The sequence below is a fragment of the Oncorhynchus mykiss genome, chromosome 12 (assembly GCF_057628025.1).
Source record: "Oncorhynchus mykiss isolate SJ-2025 chromosome 12, ASM5762802v1, whole genome shotgun sequence".
NCBI lineage: Eukaryota > Metazoa > Chordata > Actinopteri > Salmoniformes > Salmonidae > Oncorhynchus > Oncorhynchus mykiss.
In genome coordinates, this window is record NC_143033.1 from 49,207,406 (window position 1) to 49,231,399 (window position 23,994).

At 40.7% G+C, this 23,994-nt stretch overlaps 1 protein-coding gene across 1 annotated transcript in view; it reads left to right on the forward strand.

The window, feature by feature from the left end:
• Window positions 1–23,994, forward strand: part of LOC110538905 (kin of IRRE-like protein 3) — a 300,574-nt gene that overhangs the window by 143,371 nt on the left and 133,209 nt on the right. Inside the window, exons 2-3 of the mRNA XM_036937674.2 lie at window positions 13,985–14,134; window positions 20,699–20,848. Coding sequence (XP_036793569.1) covers window positions 13,985–14,134; window positions 20,699–20,848 — 300 coding nt within the window. The remainder of the gene's footprint in view (window positions 1–13,984; window positions 14,135–20,698; window positions 20,849–23,994) is intronic.

Below are 23,994 nucleotides of genomic sequence, written 5' to 3' on the forward strand. Positions count from 1 at the left end.
TTTATACTTAGTGTTTTCTGCCTTCTGTAAATTTTAGAAACATTGGCTTGTGCTCGAAATTCCATTACGAAAAACCCATATATCTTTAAGATATTTATTTAATTTCTCTCCCTCTTGAGGGGGATAATTACAGTTCACAGAAGTAACAAGTACATGTAGCCCAATCAATTAGTTTAATCATCAAGTAATTAAAACTCCGAAATTAAAACAGAATTTCAGAACGGAATTTCTGTAATTGAATTGGCTACAATGGGAAATCATAGTAGCCACAAACCACAGTTCGGTCACCTGCTACTGTCCTACCGTCCACTGGCATACTGTTATGTTCAGCTTATAACTGTTTTCTTTCTCTTTTTGTTGTCTGGTGGTCAAAGAAAGAGTGTGAAAAGTCTGAACAACCTCTCTCTCTCCCTACAATCATTTTCACCTCTACCAGTTCTTACTGACACCTCCCTCTCTTTCCATTTACTGTAATCAGCATCCTCACCCACAGAGCACTGAGCAGCACATGGACATCCATGGATGTTGGAAACTAGTTGAAATTTGGTCAGTCCACCCTGGTCTTGGACCATTTTTTCAAAGTCCACAGAGGTCTTGTCTGGCCTTCATTTGTCCCAAACATAGAAGTCCATGATTGGTTCAGAAATGGTCTGGTCCGTACCAAATCTGAACCAATCACTGACATCTGTGTTTCACCACTTTGGACACAGTACAGTACATTACATTACAGTACTGTGAATAAGGTAGAGTATAGAGTACAGTCCTCTACAGTACAGTATATTAGAATAGAGTGCAATCAAGTTAAGTACAGAAGACTGTAGAGCACACTAGAGTTGACTATAATGTACTGTACTGAACTATACTTTACTGTACTGTACTGAACTATACTGTACTGAACTACACTCTACTTGACAATACTGTAGTGTACTATACTGTACTGTACTGAACTCTACTGTATTGAGCTCTACTCTGCTGAGCTGTACTTCTTTGAGCTCTACTGTGATATACTTTCCTGTACCAACTTGTGAAACATAGACATCTATGATTGGTTCAGATTTGGTCCAGATGTAAACCTACTTCACTTACAGCAGGGTAATACATGCTTGGTAGTAGGGCTGTTAGGATTATGTCATTGTCACGTGCACTTAACTTATTATACCAAAGCAGAGTGGTGTGTCAGTTATATATTGCTTTGGAATCTGTTTAGTTCAATAACCAAACTAGATTTTTTTCATACTCATGGTGTCATGTCATAGCTTACACCCCATTCTTTCAGTAGACATCTTTGAATCACATACAAAACTGAGGGAGATTTGACCGGAATTCTGTTGCCAAACTTTGTATCTGCACAGGTCTTCCAGTGAATGTGTTTTTGGAATTGCCCGTCTACAATCTTTTTGTCACAGGTCGGATTTTGAGGCTAAAGGAGACTGGAGAAATATAAGTCCCTAAAGATGAGAGGAAAAATTGAGAGTAAACATATCACATAAGGGAGGTATTGAATGTTTTCTTTGCTTCTCTGCCACCTGTGTGTTTGTGTTTGTGTGCATTCTCTTCATGGTTGTTGGAGTAAGTAAATGGATTTAGAGCCACAAGTCATTGCCGAGTGCAAAGAGGTCCTGCTAGAAAATAACTGAGTCACAGATGCCTTTATTGTCGCCAGTATTGTGCCTAATACCACTCAGCTAAGATGAAACATTCACAACTGCAGATGTGGAGCACTCTAGCTACCTCTCTTTAACGTTGCTGGACATTTATCATGTACATATCCTCCAAAACCAGATACAGTTCATTATTTCAGCTTTTATGTTGACAATCTACAAGGATGAAGCTTAAGGTCATTGTTAAGCAATATCAAGCTGACTTGGTGGGCTTCGTGGTCAGAAAACATTCTGTAACTGCCTAGCACACTTCACTTGCAAAGCCACACAAATCATGACATCCTGTGCCGTACGAAACAAAGTAAAATCACATGTATTTCAACACGTCGTTATCAGTCTTTAGCCCACACAGATAAGCTGTACAAGCTGTCGAAAGACCACAAAATGCATGTATTGGTCCGCCATTTCCAGACAACATCCTTGTCTTGTTTTGGTGGAGGTAATCGGATATAGTCCCGCACCACAAATATCTGTCCATCAACTGTTTTGTGTTCAAACTGGACACTGTTTTACGTATTTCACTTTCCAATGTCACAACATGACTTGAGGGCAAAGTGCTTCGATGCAGTGCATGTGCATGCCATTGACGTATTAAGATCGAATGTTGTGATTTCGACATCCACATATGAACACCGCCCGCGATCAAAGGACACAACATGGCCTCCATCTGTAAATGAGAAGAAGCTAAACATTTAATAACATCCCTTTTTGGTCATCACCAAAGTGTCACTGCCCATCACTGTAACGGATTGCGCTGACTGGGTTCATACCCATCATCAAAACAATCGATTTCTTCTATGGTGTTATATCACCATAGCTAGAGATAATGGGTATTGGTTGAGTTTCACCATCATTCTGTGCAAAAAACGAGCAACCTATTTTGGTGTCTTCCATCGCAGTAATGACCTATCCTGGGTCCTTTTTCCATTAAGAAATAAAAGCTTTAGAGACAGTTTATTCAACTGTATGACCCTTTATGGTCCCACTTTAAATTATGTTCAGCTAATGAAGGATTCATAAAGCATTCATAACGCCTTCATAAGCACTACATACATGTTTTACAAATATGTTATAACCTTATGTCATGCTTTATAAAGGGTTCATAAATGTGACATAACTGTGTGACATAATTACCAATGTCAAGTGTGACACAACCCGCTCGCTATATTGAATATGATATAAATGTGTGCTTTTTAAAGGGTGACATGTTGTGCTGAAGAATGGCACACACTCTAAAGTGAAGTCATGCTAGTCACATCAAACTTGTCCTTCATTAGTTAGGGTTAGGTTAAAAATCAAATTGTAAGAAGAGAAATTGTGTAAATAGGCTGGGTTTAGGCATAATTATGACTTTATGGCTGTGTTAACTAGTGATGACCAGGGGGAATGTTTTTGCTAACAATGACATAGCCTGATGACAGATATTTTACTCAGTAAGGTCACTCCCATTTAATTATATGGTCACGCCCACTAAGGCCAACTTTGAATGTTTGATATCCCAAGCATATGCGTTCTGTGTGCTCAGTAGCCTGGTGGCGACGTTACACCAAGAGACACTTACCTTAATGAAAGCCCCCAAAATGAGGAAATTGAAATCGGCTTTCTTCTGGAACCATGTTGTATCTTCCTTAGTACACAAACACGCACACAACAATATAACAAGCCGTGCTGTGCTGAAGCACAGTCAGGTCTTTGTAATATTTACCAACTCCCCCGCAGGTTGTAACCAAGCCCTGGTCTCCAGCATGGGAACAGAAGAGGAGTACAGTAGTCTCAGGTTGGACTATTCGAAATCATATTGGCTCTGACACACACACAAACGCAAGCTTTTCAGCCCATTTAAATACCTCTCACAACCTACAGTAACCTGTGGATCATGAGAGAACCTTAGAAAATCAGCAGAACATTAATAACCTATTTATTGACACTTTATGTGGTGTCCTGTAATTCCTTCGGTCATTCATAACACATCCATAAATACCTTATATCACATGACGCTGTCCTTTAATGTCTGACACCTTTGGCCATTCATAACACATACATAGGGCTCCCGAATGGCACGGCATCTCAGTGCTAGAGGCATCACTACAGACCCTGGTACGATTCCAGGCTGTGTCACAACCGGCCGTGATTGGGAGTCCCATAGGGCGGCGCACAATTGGCCCAGCATCGTCTGGGTTTGGCCGGGATAGGCCGTCAATGTAAATAAGAATTTGTTCTTAACTGACTTGTCTAGTTAAATGAATGTTAAATAAAACATTAAAATAAACATAATGGCTTAATGATGTAAACCAAAATGTATTAACACATAGGGAATTATCACTAACGACTAAAACAAATTAACATTAATGACATGTTAAACCATACATTTAATTTTTGGATTAAAAAATGCAAATGCATAAAGGTTCAGAAGTCCAGTAATACAATTCATGACATTGAACATTACAAGGGCTGTGAATAGTGTAGTTTGTCAATGAGCTGAAGGACGAATGGCTCTTCTCTCTCTGCTTGCTGGAGGTACTGCATGTTGGTTCCAACCTTACAAGTCTAATAAAAAGCATGAGCTGGTGCACACCCAGAGAAAGTTATTTTGTATAGAGGTTCTGACTAACGGCGAATAAACTGTAAGCTATATAAACAAATAAAGAGAATTGCACACTCTATATGAAATGGATTGGGTTAACCACCAATGTTTCGGCATCACTGTGCCTTGTTCATAGTAATGTCATGAATGTTTGAACCAGGTTATGAAGACAAACAGTGCCATTATTATTTTATTTTATTTTACCTTTATTTAACTAGGCAAGTCAGTTAAGAACAAATGTTTATTTTCAATGACAGCCTAGGAACAGTGGGTTAACTGCCTGTTCAGGGGCAACCAATGACAAAAGTGAGCGGTGTGTCATAATTATTAGGTTGATTGAAAAAATTGAGTGAAGATATGATATCCAGTAGGCCTCCCTCTGTATTAGAAGGATCTTGATGTTACCTTCTCTCCTGGGTAGAGTAACATGCTCAATGCCTGTGTATTTGAGGGAGTAGACTAGCAAAGTGAGCTGCTACTGGATAGTCAGTGTTCTTCCACCTGATTGAGCTGCGGTGTTCAGCAATTTCAAAGATTTTTGAGTTACAGTTCATGTAAGGAAATCATTCAATTGAAATGAATTCATTAAGCTTTTTGTGCGTATGGCTGACAGGTGTGGCAAATCAAGAAGCTGATTAAACAGCATGATCATTACACAGGTACACGTTGTGCTGGGAACAATAAAAGGCTACTCTAAAATGTGCAGTTTTGTCACAAACAGAGTATTCTGTCTGTAATGAAGCCCTTTTGTGGGGAAAAAAATCATTCTGATTGGCTTGGCCTGGCTCCCCAGTGGGTTGGCCTGGCTCCCTATGCAAGGGCAACTACACAAAACCATTTAGAAATTTAGATTTTTCCCTGAACTCACAAGTCAGCCCCCGATGTGGTTTAAGTATTGATGTGAACACAGAAAAAAACACAGAAAAAATGTTGTGAGAAAAAAGTGTGAAAAAACTTCAGAAAATAGCAGAAAAAAATGTGGGAAAAACAAAACCGAGAAAACATTTTGGGAAATTTAGGAAATAATTTAGTTTTTGCGTTTTTTGCTTTGCACTACATTTTAGTGTTGTATTTTGGGGAAAGTTGAGGGTCAGATCCAATATTGGCTATGCACTAAAGTGGGAAAACTGTTGGCTGATCCCAGCAATTTGAGTAATATTGTCACGACTTCCGCCGAATTTGGTCCCTCTTTGTTCGGGCGGTGTTCGGCGGTCGACGTCACTGACCTTCTAGCCATCGCTGATCCATTTTTCATCTTCCGTTGGTTTTGTCTTGTCTTCCTTCACACCTGGTTCCAATCCCATCAATTACATGTTGTGTATTTAATCCTCTGTTTCCCCTCATGTCCTTGTCGGCGATTGTGTGATTGTATGTTATGTGCAAATTGTGTTCTGGTGTGCGACGGGTTTTGTACCCACTTTTATTGTTTTATATATTTTGGTTTTCTGAGTTTTGTGAGCACTTCTTAAACGACTCTGTTTATACCAAGTTTGTTCTCCTGCACCTGACTTCCCTGCCACCAACACGCACCCATTACATATATAACATCATATATACGCTTTCATCCAACGCGACTTACAGTAATGCGTGCATACATTTTTACATATGGCTGGTCCCGGCAATCGAACCCACTATCATGGCACTGCAATGCTCTACCAAGATACATGACAAGGTTATAAATACTTTGAAGCATGAATTTAATATGATTTATAAACCCTTTATTAAGATGTGCTTATGTCACCCTTTATAAAGCACAGGTTTTTGACATATTTGACATTGGTGGTTATGTCAAACAGTTATGCCACATTCATGAACCCTTTATAGAGCATTACACACAGTTATAGATGATTTTTGACACATTTGTGTGGTGTTTATGAAGGCTGTATTAAGGCTATATGAAGCATCTATGAAGTGCACGTCATTTGAAGTGGGACCAACTTGGGTCTATTTTGCCTCTGAATAAGTGATTGATTATAATGATTATGGTTTATATTGACAATAATCAAAATATCATTACAGCCTAACTAATCGCTGGGATTTCATTCCAGAAATGTGTTTCTACATCATAACCTGTGGCAGAACATAACCAATGTTTATTTTCTTTTATAGAAGAAAAAATACAAATTCATATGTTAGATTAGTTTACAGTAAACCGTAACTGTGAAACATGTCGTGAACTTCCACCTTTATATTGCTTTTAGCCGTGGGTGCTTTGAGAGTGCTCAAGGTTGTTGTCTGTGGCTTTGTTATTACACAAAGTAACTAATCTTCTTGAAGCAGTGGTGCCTTGAAATTACTGTGTAGTTTTGTTCAACAGAGATAAAAAGAAATAATAACAGAGAGGAACAGCGAGTTGGATACACAGGCTTCTATGCCGACACAATGGCTTGGCCTTTTGCCACATCTCAGGGGCAAGATTATCTTCTCTACCCACATTTCTTTAAATGCTCAATCCCCCCACTACACACCTCCCTGCAGACGATCTATCAATTACTCCCAGCTTCTCTGTTGTTAAAAGCTCTGTGTTTTGAAAGACTAATGGGAACAGGCCTCAAGCATAGGCACTTCTCTACTCTCTTCTTTCCATACTCCAAAGGTACAACAAACCTTCTTGACTTCTTTAGGACAGAAGGTTCCTCCCACAGTTAATGCATACTGTGTACGCAAAGCAACTGCAGTGTTGTTTAAAGTGAACAGAGTCATGTAGAAACACCCATACACCTCATGTTGTAGTAAGAGAAAGGGACAAAAGTGTGATCTTCATGTGCTTTCATCTTGGGTTTAGATGAAGTAAAACTTATTTGATTGGCAGCATTTGAATTTATGTTTTCTATTTCAGCGATAATGGCCTAGGGCCGCGTTTGAGCGCCTTTTGTCCGTGCAGTGGATCAATCAGAGAATAAAAGTTAGTCAAGATACATTTTCTTCTCTTTTTCCCTCTACCCTCATTGAAGCTGGAGAAGACACAGGAGTCACAGTATGTCGCCTGAAAAAACTATTGGGCAATGGTTATACACTCCCCCCAAAATATCTTGGCTGCCCTTAAGTTTTACTCTATCTTGGCGAAATGTAATTGTCTCTTGTAGAATTTAACTCCGGTGGAATTGATGTGTATCCGATTCATTAGAAATGTATTTTGGGGGGGCAGAGCTCAAAATAATATAATACCCAGCATTACATTTTATCAGACGCTCTTTTCCAGAGCGACTTACATGAGCAATTAGACATTTTTCACCTAGTTGGCTTGGGGATTTGACCCAGCAACCTTTCAGTTACTGACTTAACACTCCTAACCACTAATCTATGTGCCACCCTACCTACCACCCCTACTGCATGCTTTGCAACCATATATGTGTACAGTTACATTTACATTTAGGTCATTCAGTCAGTGCATTCAACTAAGGTAGATAAACTACTGTACATGTAAAAATGTTATGTAACCGTTAATGAGAATGTTGTAGTTGGTTCGCTGGCGGAGAAGCTCGTGGAGGAGCAGAAGCAGATGGGAGCACAAAGCTCCCTACTGAAATCTCCCCTAAACGATTGTTAATTGGAAATAAAATAAGAGCTTTTTTTTATTTAGTAGTTAGCTAGGATGAACGCAACTCAAAGAGCTAGAACTGATACAATTGATTCATTTGGGAGGTACTTGTTCTAATTGAGTTGAAACATGATTACCTGAATACATTTTGTCAATCTTACAATAATTTCTAATGATCTTTTGTCTATTCAATAGTGTTTCAATAACACAGTTCAAGTAAGTTGATCAAAGAAGAGTCTTGGTGGTTCCAGAAGTCTTCCATTTAAGAATGGTGGAAGCCACTGTGTTCTTGGGTATTGTCAATGCTGCAGAAATGTTATGGTACCCTTCCCCAAATTTGTAGCTCGACACAATCCTGCATCGGAGTTCTACAGACAATTCCTACGACCTCATGGCTTGGCTTTTGCTCTGAAATGCACTGTCTATATAAACTGTGGGACTTTATATAGACAGGTGAGTGCCTTTGTCACAGCCGTTAAAAGAAGAGGACCAATGTGCAGCGTGGTGAAGTACATTTTCTCTTTATTTGGAAAAGACGCCAAACAAAACAATAAACACTACAACACAAACCGTGACGCTAAAGGCTATGTGCCCTAAACAAAGTCAACCTCTCACAAAGACTGGCGGGAAAAGGGCTACCTAAGTATGGTTCTCAATCAGAGACAACGATAGACAGCTGTTCCTGATTGAGAACCCTACCCGGCCAAAACATAGAAATACAAATAATAGAACATAAAATACCCACCCCAAATCACACCCTGACCAAACCAAATAGAGACATAAAAATGATCTCTGACAGCCTTTCCAAATCATGTCCAATTAATTGAATTTACCACAAGTGGACTCCAATCAAGTTGTAGAAACATCTCAAGGATGATCATTGGAAACAGGATGCACCTTTTCTCAATTTCGAGTCTCATAGCAAAGGGATAGTTAAGTTAATAAGGTAACTTGATGAATTGAAAGGAAGTCCAATTTTCCCCCAAAACCCAACCCCTTATCTTCCAAGGTCTGTCTGAAACCAGACAAGTAACAATAATATTTTTCACAGAGGACCCATGGGAGGCAGCGTGTAATGGTTTTATGTTTGGCACACTGCGGCACATTTTCATTCTTTATCATTTGGTTTTTCTATCTTGAAAATGCTGATAAGCATTCAGGAAACACATTTGGTCAAAACCTTAGAAAACATATTTCAAAGTACTGTAGACTGTAGGTGGACCGTGGCAATCCTCTGTAAAAAATTCCATTATACACACCAGATTAATTCAAAGCGTGTTGTTTCTTTCTTTTTTTTTTTTTCTTCCTCAGATAGAATAAGATTTTCTCCTCCCGACAATAACAATACAAAGGGTACCCAGAATGACAATGAAATGTAACCCTTTTTGGCACAGCTGTTAACAATACACATGGCACTGACAGGTACCAAACGGAGGTAATAATACTTTTCAATCTGTTACTGTGACACTAGCGCTGTAGCCTAGCATCCACAGTCAATGCAATGTAGTCCCCACCAAATCGACAGGGCACACAACCCCATATTTCACTCTCTCCTGTTTTAGTTTTACGTCACCAGTGGTCCTCTCCGTAGAGCAGTGTGATTGGACTACGACGGTGATGAGACTGCATGGTTCCCAGCACTCTGGCACTAAATCGCTGACACTGTTTATGGCACACATTTCCTGCTGCGGAAAAAACCTTTCACAGTCCACTGCAACAATTAAATAAAGCTGCCCCCTCTTTTCAGTGTTCTCAACAGGTAAGGGAATATGAGGCTCTGCTCGTAGACCTAATTGCATTTCAGTAAATCCGAGGCCAACGGGAGAAATCGATCCCTGTTATACCGTGCATATTGCATAGGCAAACACAACTAGGAACGATGTGCTTGTGTTAAATGCTGCTTTAAATCTTGTACCATCTTTATAGCTGATGTCATCAAATGTGTAAAGTATTTCCACATGAAAAGTAATATGATATTGGGTATTTGAATGAAAAAAGCATTTGCCTATCAAATACTGTATGTACAGTATTCATCAACCATGTAGTACAAGGACAATTCCACATTAGCAGAGTATTGCTGAGACTGATTCTTCACTGTAAAATGTATGTCAAACAAAACCAATGATTGCACAGTTAAATAAACCATATAACTCTATGAACAAGGACTACTTTTAACAAAACATTTAAAGAACAATGCAGATCAAGGTTTGGTAACAGAATGACGGCACAAACAGCACACACTGTCATTCTGTTGCCAAACTTTGCATCTGCACTGTTCTTCAAGTAAATGTGTTTTTGTACACTTTTCTCTGGAAATTGTTCAAAGTGGTCCTTGTACATATCATTGTATGGTTTGTTAAACTTATCAATCATTCGATTTTGTTTGGCATTCATTTTAAAGGGAAAAAACAGAGTCTCAGCATCACTCTCTGTTACTGTGAAATTGTCCACAGCATATCTCTGTGACCCTGTCAAAATGAATTATCTTCAGTAGCCATGACTCAAGATGAGATTTTCAAACAAATGTAACTATCATCAGATAGGCACAGCAACAAAGTATTGAGATTTCCAACTGAGATGACTCATTTGTGAATTCAGCTTAAGTTTCTCTTGAGTCCTTTCTGTGGGTGTAGACTTTGGTATTGTCTTGAGTAAGACATGGCGAAAACAAAGTGATGACTCAGTGTTATATTTTGTCTTGTAACAACAAAACATTCTGGACTTCTGAGAAATTCAGTCCCCAGCTAATGCAGAATGTTTGTGAGAAGGCAAAATGTTTGCTTTTGTGCTGGAGGAGTTCATGTAATTTGACATTCTGATTGCAAAATAAATTGAAAAGCTTAAGGCAAACAGAAAATTGATGTGAAAGAAGTATCCTTGACAAAATATATTTATTTATTTTGATTTGACTGAGAGTGTTTTCGCCCACTGAGAAGCTGGCGATGTGATGATGAGATTCATTTGTTCAATTCAGACTCCCATTAGAGCTAGCCATGCTCTGCAGAATCCCTGTTGTGAGGCACCACTAGGAGTACATGGCTAGATTGAAGCATTACATTGCACCCTCACAGATTCTGAGAAATGCAATGCAAATGTGAACAGACTTTGCCATTAAGTCCCTCTTGGTGGATTGCACTCTTTCTGAGGTTATCTTTGAAGTCTCAAACTGTCAGTTTGTATGGAAACTGTCAAACCAGAGTCATATTTCGGAATTCTGAGGTGGCATCCTTTTGACATTGGTGGGAGTACTAGGAAAAACGTTTGCCGTGGAAAGTCAATATGAATATTGTTTAATGTCGCCAATAGTGACAAAGACAATATTCAACTGGGCTGTTAATCATGAGTAGAAGTAAACAGTTTGTGAAGGCAGTTGTATTTCCCTTATGCATACAGCACAGAGTAGAAATACTGCTGACACATATGTTGTCTACAAATCAGATACTCGTGAGTCCCAGGTCAACAGAACATAGAATGCACCTCAAAATTGTGAATCTCAATGTATTTCCTTGATTCCTCACATTCTCTCCCCTCACCTCTTCCTCAAATTGATGATCTGAGGTTCCTCTCCTCAGACCATCTCCTCTAATGAGTTTTTGAGGAAGCAAGGAGAGATAACAGAGCAATTACAATTTAGATTCACCGCTAATGTTGTTTTTGTGGTGTTGGCCATTTCGTCATATATCCGTCCTGAGATGCCTTGAGAGCTTCTCTCCAATGATGGGGACAGACAGGTCTGAATCCACTAATTTGAAGGGGTGTCCACATACAGTACTTGTGTATATATAGTGTAGATTGATTCAGAAATTATTGGATGTTTGACTCAATTTGGGAATAGACAATGAGCCTCCAAACTAAACTCATTCCCAATGGTGTTTTCTCCGAATCTAAATTAAACCATGCCTTTACCTAAATCTGTGAAACGCTGTTACCCTGCCTGGATGAGCTAAACAAATATTCCCCTTAAGAGCACCAAAAATGCCTCATGTTACAGAATGTTGATTCCACTAATGGACTCTGAGAAAATGTTTGATTGTCTGGGGAGCAAAGCATTATAACTTTTTAGCCCGATCAATATTCAACATACCATCCATCTTGCAATTGTCTGGATCTGGACCAGGGGATGACTGGTAGATAAATAATCTTAAAGCAAGTAATAAAATATCTTCTCTTTTGCATGTTTACGTCAAGTAACGAACACATATTACTACAGCAAGCGCTCTTGATAACATGAACAAAAGATATCAGATAGAAATACAGGTTACCATATAAGTCATATACAGTATATACAAATGAGGCATCTTATGAGCTGTGACTGTCAGAATGGAAAGGGAAAGGAAAGGAAAAGGGGATACCTTGTCAGTTGTATAACTGAATGCATTCACATGAAATGTGTCTTCTGCATTTGTGAAGCATATACCCAAAGACAATTCTATGTTTGCATCCCAAATAGCAACCGATTCCCTATATAGTGCACTGCTTTTGACCATGCCCTATGGGCCGAGACAGGGGATAGGGTGCCATGTGGGACATATAATCCTCTCTACCACACTAATAAAACACAGCAGTTCTCTGTTTGTTGTGTCTGTTAATGATTGTCATTTACGCAGACGCTCTAATCCAGAGCGATTCACAGGAGCAATTCGGGTTAAGTGCATTGCTCAAGTGTACATCAACAGATTTTTCACCTAGTTAGCTCGGGAATTCGAACCAGCAACCTTTTGGATTAAAAGACAGAAATGTACCGTTAAATTAAGTATAGAGTCAAGACTTATCCTGTATAAATGTTTGGACTCCGTGTACTGGAGATATTCATATGGTAGAATCCCAAAATAGCAAGACCTCGAATTATGTGTTATCTTCTTCAGTGAGATGCTGGAATACAGGAGGCTGCCAATAGCAACAAAATTATCCTCATAACTTCATCTGTGTGACATTTTAAAATAATTGGTTCAAGGACATACATCCGATGGTGTATTATAAGCAATTAATGGTACCATGATTGTCCTCTAAAAATGTTTTATTTACACAAAGATTCGCTATAATGGGGGGAGGGGTCCTGTTTTCCACCAACAATGTCTGTAGTACTGTGGTCGTTCTTCAACTTCCGTGGCTTTAATGAGAGGGATCAGTCGTTGGTGGGGAAAACTGTTGGTGTGAAAAAAAAACAGCTCTACCCTCATACAAAAAGATATGAAAGCCGTCTGTGTCCTGCATGTACTTTGTACTGAACCCTCTGTCTGCTTATATTCACACCCTTTCAAGATGTGTTCTCCAAATGAGGTTAGCTGCTGTCAGCAATGCACCACTCCGCTGCCTTCCCAAACTGAAGCCACCAAAACTGAAGTCATTTTTTGCGATGAGGGGTGAGATGGTAGTGAATGAGGCCGAAGACAGATTGGGTTGAACAGCTGCATGGGCTCATTTTGATTTAATGTTTGCTGTAATGCATTTTCTGTTAAAAAGGTAATTGAATAGAAACGCTCGCCTAATATCTGGGCTCATCGGTGTTGTAAGTCTTACATCAACTTTAAATGACTGGGAATGAAAGTGTGATTATTCCTATGTGAAAATGGGTCAGAGTATTAATGAATGTGGGATGATGTGGCCGGATGCCAGTACCATCTCCTGTGCTCTTTCTCACTACGCGAACCAATCCCCATTCATTCAACCATCCATAGATGCTATCTAACTATACACTGAATAGTCACCTGAGCTGTGGACGTAGGGCAGCCTCAATCTCAGCAAGATTTACACCTGTTTGATCAGTCTGTCCGTTCATCTCTGCATAGTTCAATAACTTTTTTGGTTTGTAACTCCACTAGCAGCTCCATAGCTTCTGTATTCTTATTTTCACTGGCCTACTGTGGCAACATTGCTATTAGGATTCATTGTCATAGACACAAAAACATTGAATGCTTCGTCAATTCAACATCTACCCTGACGGTACCTCATTGGATGCAGAGTAGGCTACTGTGGCTCAGTTGGTAGAGCATAGCACATGCAATGCTAAGATTGTGGGTCCAATTCCTGCCGGGGCCACCCATACGAAAATGCATGTGCTAATACAAGTTTCTTTGGATAAGAGTGTCTGCTAAATGGCATATGACACTATATGTCTGTGAAGAATATGAAATCATATTGAAACTGTTGATCAAAAGTTGCACTGTTTTGACACAATAACCTTTTTCTCTGTTCCAGGGGCCAGTGCAGTGTTCACCCAGCAGCCCACAGACCTGGTGGTGGTGGCAGGTCAGCCGGTGACCCTGCCCTGCTCCATCCCTGGTTACCACGGCATGGTGCTCTGGCTCAGAGACGGCATGGCCCTTGGGGTCAACAGGGACCTCTCAGGTAGGAGAGTCACTCACTTTACTTAGAATGGTGATAATGTCGCATTCATGAAACATTCATAAACCCTTTATATGCATGACAAAAAGAGTCATAATGCCTGTAATAAGCCCTACATATATTTAAATTATATTTCATAAATTCTTATGACAGTTGTTATGGAGTGGGTGATATGTTTAATGCCAATTATAAAGAACATATAAACATAGGGTAGTATAACTCTTTATGTCAAGCATATAAAGGCATTATGAAGGCTTTATGAATGCTAAGCTTCTTTTTTTTGTTTTTACTTGGCTTTATCTTTCTTTCCTCCTCTCCCAATCAAACTCTTTGTCTACCTCCCTCTTTCTCTCTCTATTTTCCTCGAGCAGGGCCACTTACCTTTTAGTTTTTCTACTACTCTCTCTTCTCCTCTCACTCCATCTCTCTTTCTTGGGCAAGGCTTTCTTTCAGTCAATCAGTTTTTTTTTGTTTTCTCTTTCCTCGCCTTACTCGTCTTCCTGTCTAGCTCTCTTTCTCTCTGTATTAGCCTATGTCTCACCTTCTTATTGCGCTCTCTTCCTCTCTTTCCTTTCCTCCCTCGCTCGAGTGATTCCCTTACCTGTCTTCTTATCTAGCTCAATTTCTCTCTGTATTCAACATTTCTCCTTTTTTCTCTTCCTCTCCTTCCATCCTCTGTTGGACACAGCCTTTACCCATACCCTCCATTTCTCTCAAGGCCCATACAATCCATTTGTTGCCTGTCCATCTCTCTCTTTTGCGCTCTTACCCTTAGCAACTGTTTCTTTGTCATAGTTTCCTATTGTTGTTGTGTCACTCACATGTCCATTGATCTGCACTTTTCCTTTCATTACTTTCATGTAATTTAAAAAAATCCATACATGGTCTCGTCATCAAAAAGGTAGCTGTCACTTGTCACATCTGGACAAATGACAGAGCAACGCCACAGAGCAATGGAGTATTTAGAGTTTGATCATTAATTAAAAGAGCCACTTCACATGGCACAAGAGTCACAAACACACTGATTGTGTTATTGCTGCTTTCAAAGCTCTCACAAGTGTTTTGAATATATTTCATGGTTTGCATTAATCAGAACCCTCTTGTGAATTATTAAGCAAAGAGAAATTAGGGGGTTACATGGCAACAGGCTTTTTGAATAACGTGAGAGAAACTTGGGGGATTGGGCACAATCACAAACATCAAATTGTCGTAAGTGCAAATGATATGGTAAATGGCCAATATTGCTAGAGTTTAATCTGTGGAGGATCCACAGTCTAAATGTTTTCATTTAGAGGCAAAAATAACAAAAACGAATTGTTTGGCTGTTTGGCTGTTGTCAGTGTGTGTTGATTACTGCTTGAGTACCTTTATGTTAATACCATAATTGTTTTCTTTGTTGTTTTCAAATGATCCTACTCCTCTGCGTTAGTAATCTTACGACACTGCAGTTGTCACATGAGAGGTCGTTGAACATTTACATTTTAGCCAGAAAAAACAATTTCTCAATCTCGCAGAATACAGTAAACTCAACGAGCCCTCCAAACTGCATCTGGGTTTAAAAAAAAAGTAAACATTTGAAAGTTGCAGCAATTTATCGCAACATCTGCTGCTCCGGCAGATGGTTAAATTGTGTTTTGCTCATTTCCAAAGCGGCAGAGAGTCTCCTTCCCCCAATCTTTCCTCTGGCTGTTTTGAAGACCATTCCGTCGCTCTGATGGCTGCCTGAGGAAATCATTCCCCACAATCAGCTTTCAAAGCTGTGTGGGGAACATTGCACTGGCCCCTGGAACAGAGAAAAAGGTTATTGTGTTGTTTGGATACTGTAGGTAGAATGGCGGTCAAATACTAGATGAATCGGCATTAACAACCCACCTTGGAAACAATTTTACCCAATAAATATATTTGAAGAGATGCGGTGCACGGCACACTCGACTACATAAACTCTTTGAATAAAATATTAAATAACATCAAAATAAAATAATACACCTGCGTTTACAGTATGGCAATGGATCACAGTTTGGGTACAATGCCATCTCATCAGATTTGTTTTCTTCTCTTACGACTCCTGCTATGCCAATCTGTTACATTGTCTTCCCCTGTAGACATTGTCTGCTTTTGCCTCAGTCCCCTGTTCTATTTCGTCATGGACAGAGTTTTCATAATTGGGCCTGGGAGAACAATCCCATAACGTCCATACAATCCCACTCCAGGTCCTTTTAGCAGCATCCTGGGACCCATCGCCACCAAACATCACTTTCAGCTCAGAGAGAGAGAGAGAGAGAGAGAGAGAGCGAGAGAGAGAGAGAGAGAGAGAGAGAGAGAGAGAGAGAGAGAGAGAGAGAGAGAGAGAGAGAGAGAGAGAGAGGGACAAGTGTGAACTGGAAAGGTTATCTCCCGGCCGTGTGAACTGTGGACAGTGTTTACTCTTAGTGACGACAGGAAAATTTGACGTCTTAGCCAATGCAACAGTTATGAGAGGGAAGACAGCAGGGCTACATACTGACAATGGACGAAAAGATCGAGCAGTAAGGGATAATGGCACTTAAAGTGAAACATAATTATCATATTTGACTGAATAGGCTATATTATGGCAATGAAGTGGTGTGTTAAATCAAAGGCTGAAGTCAATGAAGGAAAATCTGATTTTTAAATGCAAATACAGAGCGATGAAATGGTTTTCGAAAGAAAGCTGAGGGAGGGGTTTGACTGTCAATGGCATCGGCGCTGCTCTAGCCTCTTGCTTTCTCTACATCACATCCACCTGAAACCTCCTCTCAAACTAACTAATCCTGATGGATCCATCGTCTCTACAGAGGTTATAACTAGGGCTATTTTACATTGTTTGCCATAATTGAAAAGTATTTGTCTTCAGCTTCTTCAGCTATTCATTCCCATTTCGCCTGGGGACATTAATCTAACACTTTATCTCGGGTCTTAATGGTTTTCTGGGTCTACACTTTCTCTCTCCAACACCCCAAGAGGGAAAATTGGTTTCCTCAGGGACATTTAAATGTATATTAGTATTTCCTGAAGAATTTATTTTATTTAATGTTTATTTAACTAGGCAGATCAGTTAAGAACAAATTCTTATTTACAATGACGGCCTACCAAAAGGCAAAATACCTCCTGTGGGGACGGGGGCTGGGATAAAACATATGTTGTTAAATAAAACACACACATATATATATATATATATATATATATATATATAGGACAAAACACATCACAACAAGAGAGACAACACAATACTACATAAAGAAAGACCTAAGACAACAACATAGCAAGGCAGCAACACAACATGACAACAACATGGTACCAAGACAACATGGTAGCAGCACAAAACATGGTACACACATTATTGGGAACAGACAACAGCACAAAGGGCAAGAAGGTAGAGACAACAATACATCACACAAAGCAGCCACAACTGTCAGTAAGAATGTCCATGATTGAGTCTTTGAATGAAGAGATTGAGATTAAACTGTCCAGTTTGTGTGTTTGTTGCAGCTCGTTCCAGTCGCTAGGGGGGAGTGAGGCCTAAGAGGGTTTTAAAAATAAGCATCAACCAGTGGATCTTGCGATGGGTATACAGAGATGACCAGTTTACAGAGGACTACAGAGTGCAGTGATGTGTGTGGGAATGGGAACCTCCCCAGAAAGGAGAGACAGGTTTAAAAGGTCGGAGATATGCTTGGCGATGATAGGGGCATCAATCTTAAAGAAGAAAGGGTCTAAACCATCTGACCCAGATGTTTTTTTGGGGTCAAGTTTCAGGAGCTCCTCCAGCATCTTGGACTCAGTGACTGCCTGCAGGGAGAGACTTTGTAGCGGTGCAGGGGAAAAAGAGGTAGAGGCATCAGGGATAGTCGCATTAGAAGGGGTGGGAGATGAGGAAATGTTGGACTGGCAAGGAGGCATGGCTGAGTCAAATAGGAATCCTGACTTAATGAAATGGTGATTAAAGAGCTTAGACATGTGCTTCTTGTCAGTAACAACCACATCATCAACATTAAGGGACATGGGCAGCTGTGAGGAGGAGGGTTTATTCTTCAGGTCTTTACCTCTTGAAACTAGGGGGCACTATTTTTATTTTGGGAAAAATAACGTCCCAAAGTAAACCGCCTATTTCTCAGGACCAGATGCTAGAATGTGCATATAATTGACAGCTTAGGATACAAAACACTCTAACGTTTACAAAACTGTCAAAATATTGTCTGTGAGCATAACAGAACTGATATTGCAGGCAAAACCCTGAGGAAAATCCAATCAGGAAGTGCCTCTTATTTTAAAACCGTTGTGTTCCTATGCACCCCTATTGGCCATTGAAAGCGATATCAACCAGATTCCTTTTTCTACGTATTCCCTAAGCTGTCTACAGCATTTTGATGTAGTTTCACGCCTTTATGTTGAAGAATGAGCGTAAACGACTGCATTGCGTAAGTGGCCAGCTGAGGGCTCTCAGAGTGATTCTTGAGTAAAAGACAGAGGTAGTCATTTCTCCTCTCGCTCCTACTGAAAAGCCAATTGTCCCGGTTTATATATTATCGAATAAATATTTGAAAAACACATTGAGGATTGATTATAAAAAACGTTTGCCATAATTTTGAATTTTTTTCGGTGTTGTCGTGACCGCTATTTCCGGTGGATTTCTGAACATAACGTGACCAACAAACTGAGGTATTTTGGGTATAACAATAATCTTTATGGAACAAAAGGAACATTTGCTGTCTAACTGGGAGTCTCGTGAGTGAAAATATCCAAAGCTCATCAAAGGTAAACGGTTCATTTGATTGCTTTTCTGATTTTCGTGACCACGCTTCCTGCTGCTAGCTGGACATAATCCTATGCTAGGCTATCGATAAACTTACACAAACGCTTGTCTTGCTTTGACTGTAAAGCATAATTTCAAAATCTGAGATGACAGGGTGATTAACAAAAGGCTAAGCTGTTTCACTATATTTAACTTGTGATTTCATGAATATGATTATTTTCTAGTAATATTTTTTGACCGTTGTGCTATGCTAATTAGTGTAGTTGATGACAATTCTCCCGGATCCGGGATGGGTAGTTCCAAGAGGTTTTTAACCGTTTTCCAGAACTTATTGGGGTTAGACCCATACAGAGAGGACTGCTCCTTAAAGTAACTAACTTTGGCCTTCCGGATAGCCTGAGTGCACTTATTTCTCATTTGCCTGAACGAGAGCCAGTCAGCCTGAGTATGCATGTGTCGAGCCTTTCGCGAAATGCAATTCTTGAGGTGGAGTAACTCTGCAAGATCACAGTCGAACCAGGGGCTGAACCTGTTTTTAATTTGCATTTTCTTTACGGGGGTTGTGTTTGTTAACAATACCACTGAAAATATAAAAAAAGACGGGCCAAGCGTCTTCGACATAGGGGATCAAGCTGATTCTATACCATTTTACAGAGGCCAGTCCATGAAGGAAGGCTTGCTCATTCAAGTTTTTTGCAAGCGTCTATGACAAATCGGGACAGGTCTTTTCACTGAGCAGAATCATGTCCCTCGCAGAAATAGAAGTGACTACATGTGCTGGTAACTCTTTACATGAAGGTACCCTTTCCAAAGGGTTTAGAAAGTGTTTATGCCCTAATGTAAATGTAACCCACATGCTTTGTGAGAGGGTCAAGTCAAATGAAGTTTTTTGAATTTAATCATTTTCCTATGAGGAGAAATGTTGTTCTGCATCCTATTAACATAGGTTGGTCTGACTACTAGGATTACTATTAGGCCTTATACGTAGGCGCCTGTCATATTAGGGAGTTGGTCTCTCCTACTCAACTCACTTACGCCTCCCCATACACTACTGCTTGGTAAAATGCTTATGGATGATTCAGTCTTGCCATTGATCCATGGGCAGTTGAATAAACAGCAAATAGATATTACATATCTCTAATATTTTTTTAAAACAGGGTTATAATAGCCATTACTGCACACACTGGACTAGACGCAATTGGCAATGGGAGAATTGAGTCCGCTCGTCTTCTGACAGCTGCTCAATTTTTTTTGTGGAAGACCAAATTAATTTTGAAGAAGAAAAAAAGAAATGTCACCCTCCTTTCTCCTCTCAGCTTCCAATGCTATTTGTAGGTGAACCGAGAAAGTAATTACTGTACGTTCATCTTTTGCTGTGCTAAAGACGTCTTATCTTAAAGGAGTGGAAAGCAACAATAAAGCAGCACACATCACATACAGTATATAATTGTAGTTGTGTGTGTGTGTGTGTTCTCCATTGTAATTGTTTGGGTGTGTTCTCATGAAAGGAATAACAATCTCGATCTGGAAAACCAAATGTTCTTTAATTTTGTTTCTTTAAACTAGTAGTCATGACAATCCATAGCCCTGGATAATTGGAAACGCTAGCGTGTGAACTTACATAATGAAGATGTGGTTGTGTGTGTGTGTGTGTCTGTGAGTGTGGTGTGTACATGATAGTGTGTGTGCATGAACGTGTGTGTGTGCGTGCATGTGTGTGTGCGGGTGAGTATGTGTGTGGGTATGTGTGTGCGTGCAGTGATGCGGGAGTAACAATGTGTGTTCTTGTGTTCCAGGCTACCCACGCTATGACATTGTGGGAGACCACAGCAAGGGAGAATACCACCTCTTGATTCAGAGAACTGAAATGCAGGACGACGCCTTCTTTGAGTGCCAGGCCATCCAGGCAGCTATCAGAACACGCCCCGCCCGACTGACTGTGCTCGGTAAGACACAGCTACAGTACTATTAGATTACGTTCAAGATCATTGAACCATTGTGTGTATGTTCCGCAAGGTTTAGGTTAATGGGAAAGCCAACCACTGTATCTCAAGTTGATGGTACATATAGGTGAGATATCTGAGAGAGTGTTGAGTGAACTTCCTGTTCATGCCGCATAACACATTACACTTGCAAAACGGTTTCAACCTGTTTCACAGCAGGTAGGACAAATGGTAGATCTGGGGAACCCGAAGAGAGTGCATTTTAGAGGATTAAGGTTGCCTTCCGTATTGCACCTATTCCCTTTATAGTGCACTACTTTCAACCATAGTAAAATGGTACCTGGTCAAAAGTAGTGTACTATATAGGGAACTGGGTGCCGTTTGGAGGGCACACTTAAAGTGAGTGATAAGAAGGGATAGGGGGAAGAAAATGAGGAGAGTTAGGAATATAGTAATATTGAAATTGCTCAGTAATCATTTGAAAAGGGGGATGGAAAAGAACATTAATTGGCTAGAGATAAATCATGGGTGTATCCTCAAATCAGGCCTAATCAGGTGATGCCAAACTGCCCCAATCTGTTTTCTATCAACCATCATTTGGGCTGGAATCGATGGAACCCTCCGATGCAAACCCTCCTGTGCCTTGGGCTGAGGCAGGGGAGGAGCACCCTAATTAGAATTATCGATTCATCCTCCCTTGTTTAAAGCATGATATATTCTAGAGGTATCAGTTCATTATTCCCTCCCTCAGTGGTAACATTTTTGCCCACTAATCTAAAGCTGGTTACTTAGTGGGGAGGTCAAAGGGGGGAGAGTTAAGTTGTTGGCGATCCGGCTCCATTAAAATGATTAATTATAGATAACAATGACACCATTTGCTTTTATATTTATTTCCTGGTTGGGAGGGCGGGAGAGGGAGGCAAATCATCCTCCTCCCCAGGCCTAGCCATTAGCCTGACATTTAATCCCAGACAAATCGTCTCGCTTTGGAAAAAAGTTGCACACCAAGCTACCAGCAGCCCCGTAAGGTAATGAAGTTAATGTATGGACGCTGTCAGGGTCAATCACCGCATTTCACTTCTCCGATGCTGGAGACAGTTGGAGACTAGGCGTTAGCCAACCGCCAAAGCGTGACAGCCTCACCTTCTTGTGCTCTCATAACCAGAGTGGATGGTTTACCATTAATCCCAACTCCAGCTTCAATGTTTTTGGGGGGATGTTGAAGGTAGGTGCTAGACATACTGGGGGATTCCTTTTTTAACCCTGTTATTTGAACATTTATAATATACATTGCAATACCCTCCCAATACAATGTCCCAAACTGCACAAGTGCTCTGTGTTCATACACAGCATTGGTAATCCATTACACAAGTTTTATGTGCTGCATGAGACAAGGCAGTGCTGTTTCCATAATAGCCTGAACTTTCTTTTCACACTCATAATAAAATAACTCTACTTGCCGACCCATAATAATATCCCAACACACTACAGCCTGCCTGGACCTGAACTACAGATAAACCAAGGGACTGTAAAAAACACCGAAACCAGAGACCCTTGTGACTCCATGCATTATCGCTGGGATGAAAATGCCCTCTACTGGTGACATTTAAACATTGAACCCCATCTAAGAGTGGCCGGGTGGCGGTGGCACTTTTGAATATTAGAGAGTCCAGGGACACGATCCAGAGGAGGGGCCCTTGAGGCTAATTAGATCTGTAGAAATCCCCCCCCCCCAAGCGTTCAGGGGACCCACCGCCACCAATTACCGGGCTAAAAGGGGATAGCACTGCGCTATCAGAGGTAACGGATGCTTTAAATGGCTTTGGAGACTTAGAGTGGGCCGTGAGCTTCTTACAACTGCAGGTATGCAGACATACATGGCCACCAATTAATTGAACAACATGTCACAAGAGTTGCCTCAATCAGTAATGTCTTCTGTTGACAAGATGCTTTCATAAGCTGAGCATTATACATATGCGTAAACTCAGCAAAAAAAGAAACATCCCTTTTTCAGGACCCTGTCTTTCAAAGAAAATTCGTAAAAATCCAAACAACTTCACAGATCTTCATGGTAAAGGGTTTAAACACTGTTTCCCATGCTTGTTCAATAAATCATAAACAATTAATGAACGTGCACCTGTGGAATGGTCTTTAAGACACTAACAGCTTACAGATGGTAGGCAATTAAGGTCAAAGTTATGAAAACTTAGGACACTCAAGAGGCCTTTCTACTGACTCTGAAAAACACCAAAAGAGAGATGCCCAGGGTCTTTGCTCATCTGTGTGATCGTGCCTTAGGCATGCTGCAAGGAGGCATGAGGACTGCAGATGTGGCCAGGGAAATAAATTGCAAAGTCTGTACTGTGAGACGCCTAAGACAGAGCTACAGGGAGACAGGATGGACAGCTGATCGTCCTCGCAGTGGCAGACCATGTGTAACAACACCTGCACAGGATTGGTACATCCGAACATAACAGGTACAGGATGGCAACAACAACTGCCTGAGTTACACCAGGAACGCCCAATCCCTCCATCAGTGCTCAAACTGTCCTCATTAGGCTGAGAGAGGCTGGACTGAGGGCTTGTAGGCCTGTTGTAAGGCAGGTCCTCACCGGCAACACGGTCACCTATGGGCACAAACCCACCGTCGCTGGACTAGAAAGGACTGGCAAAAAGTGCTCTTCACTGATGAGTCACGGTTTTGTCTCACCAGAGGTGATGGTCGGATTCGAGTTTATTGTCGAAGGAATGAGCGTTACATCAAGGCCTGTACTTTGTAGCAGGATCGATTTGGCGGTGGAGGGTCCGTCATGGTCTGGGGTGGTGTTTCACAGCATCATCGGACTGAGCTTGTTGTCATTGCAGGGAATCTCAACACTGTGCGTTACAGGGAAGACGTGCTTCTCCCTCATGTGGTACCCTTCCTGCAGGCTCATCCTGACATGACCCTCCAGCATGACAATGCCATCAGCCATACTGCTCATTCTGTGCGTGATTTCCTGCAAGACAGGAATGTCAGTGTTCTGCCATGGCCAGCGAAGAGCTCGAATCTCAATCCCATAGAGCACGTCTGGTACAGTCCATGAGGAGGAGATGCACTGCAGTATTTAACCTTTCTGGCGCAGGCATTCCGCTAGCGACCCAGCTCG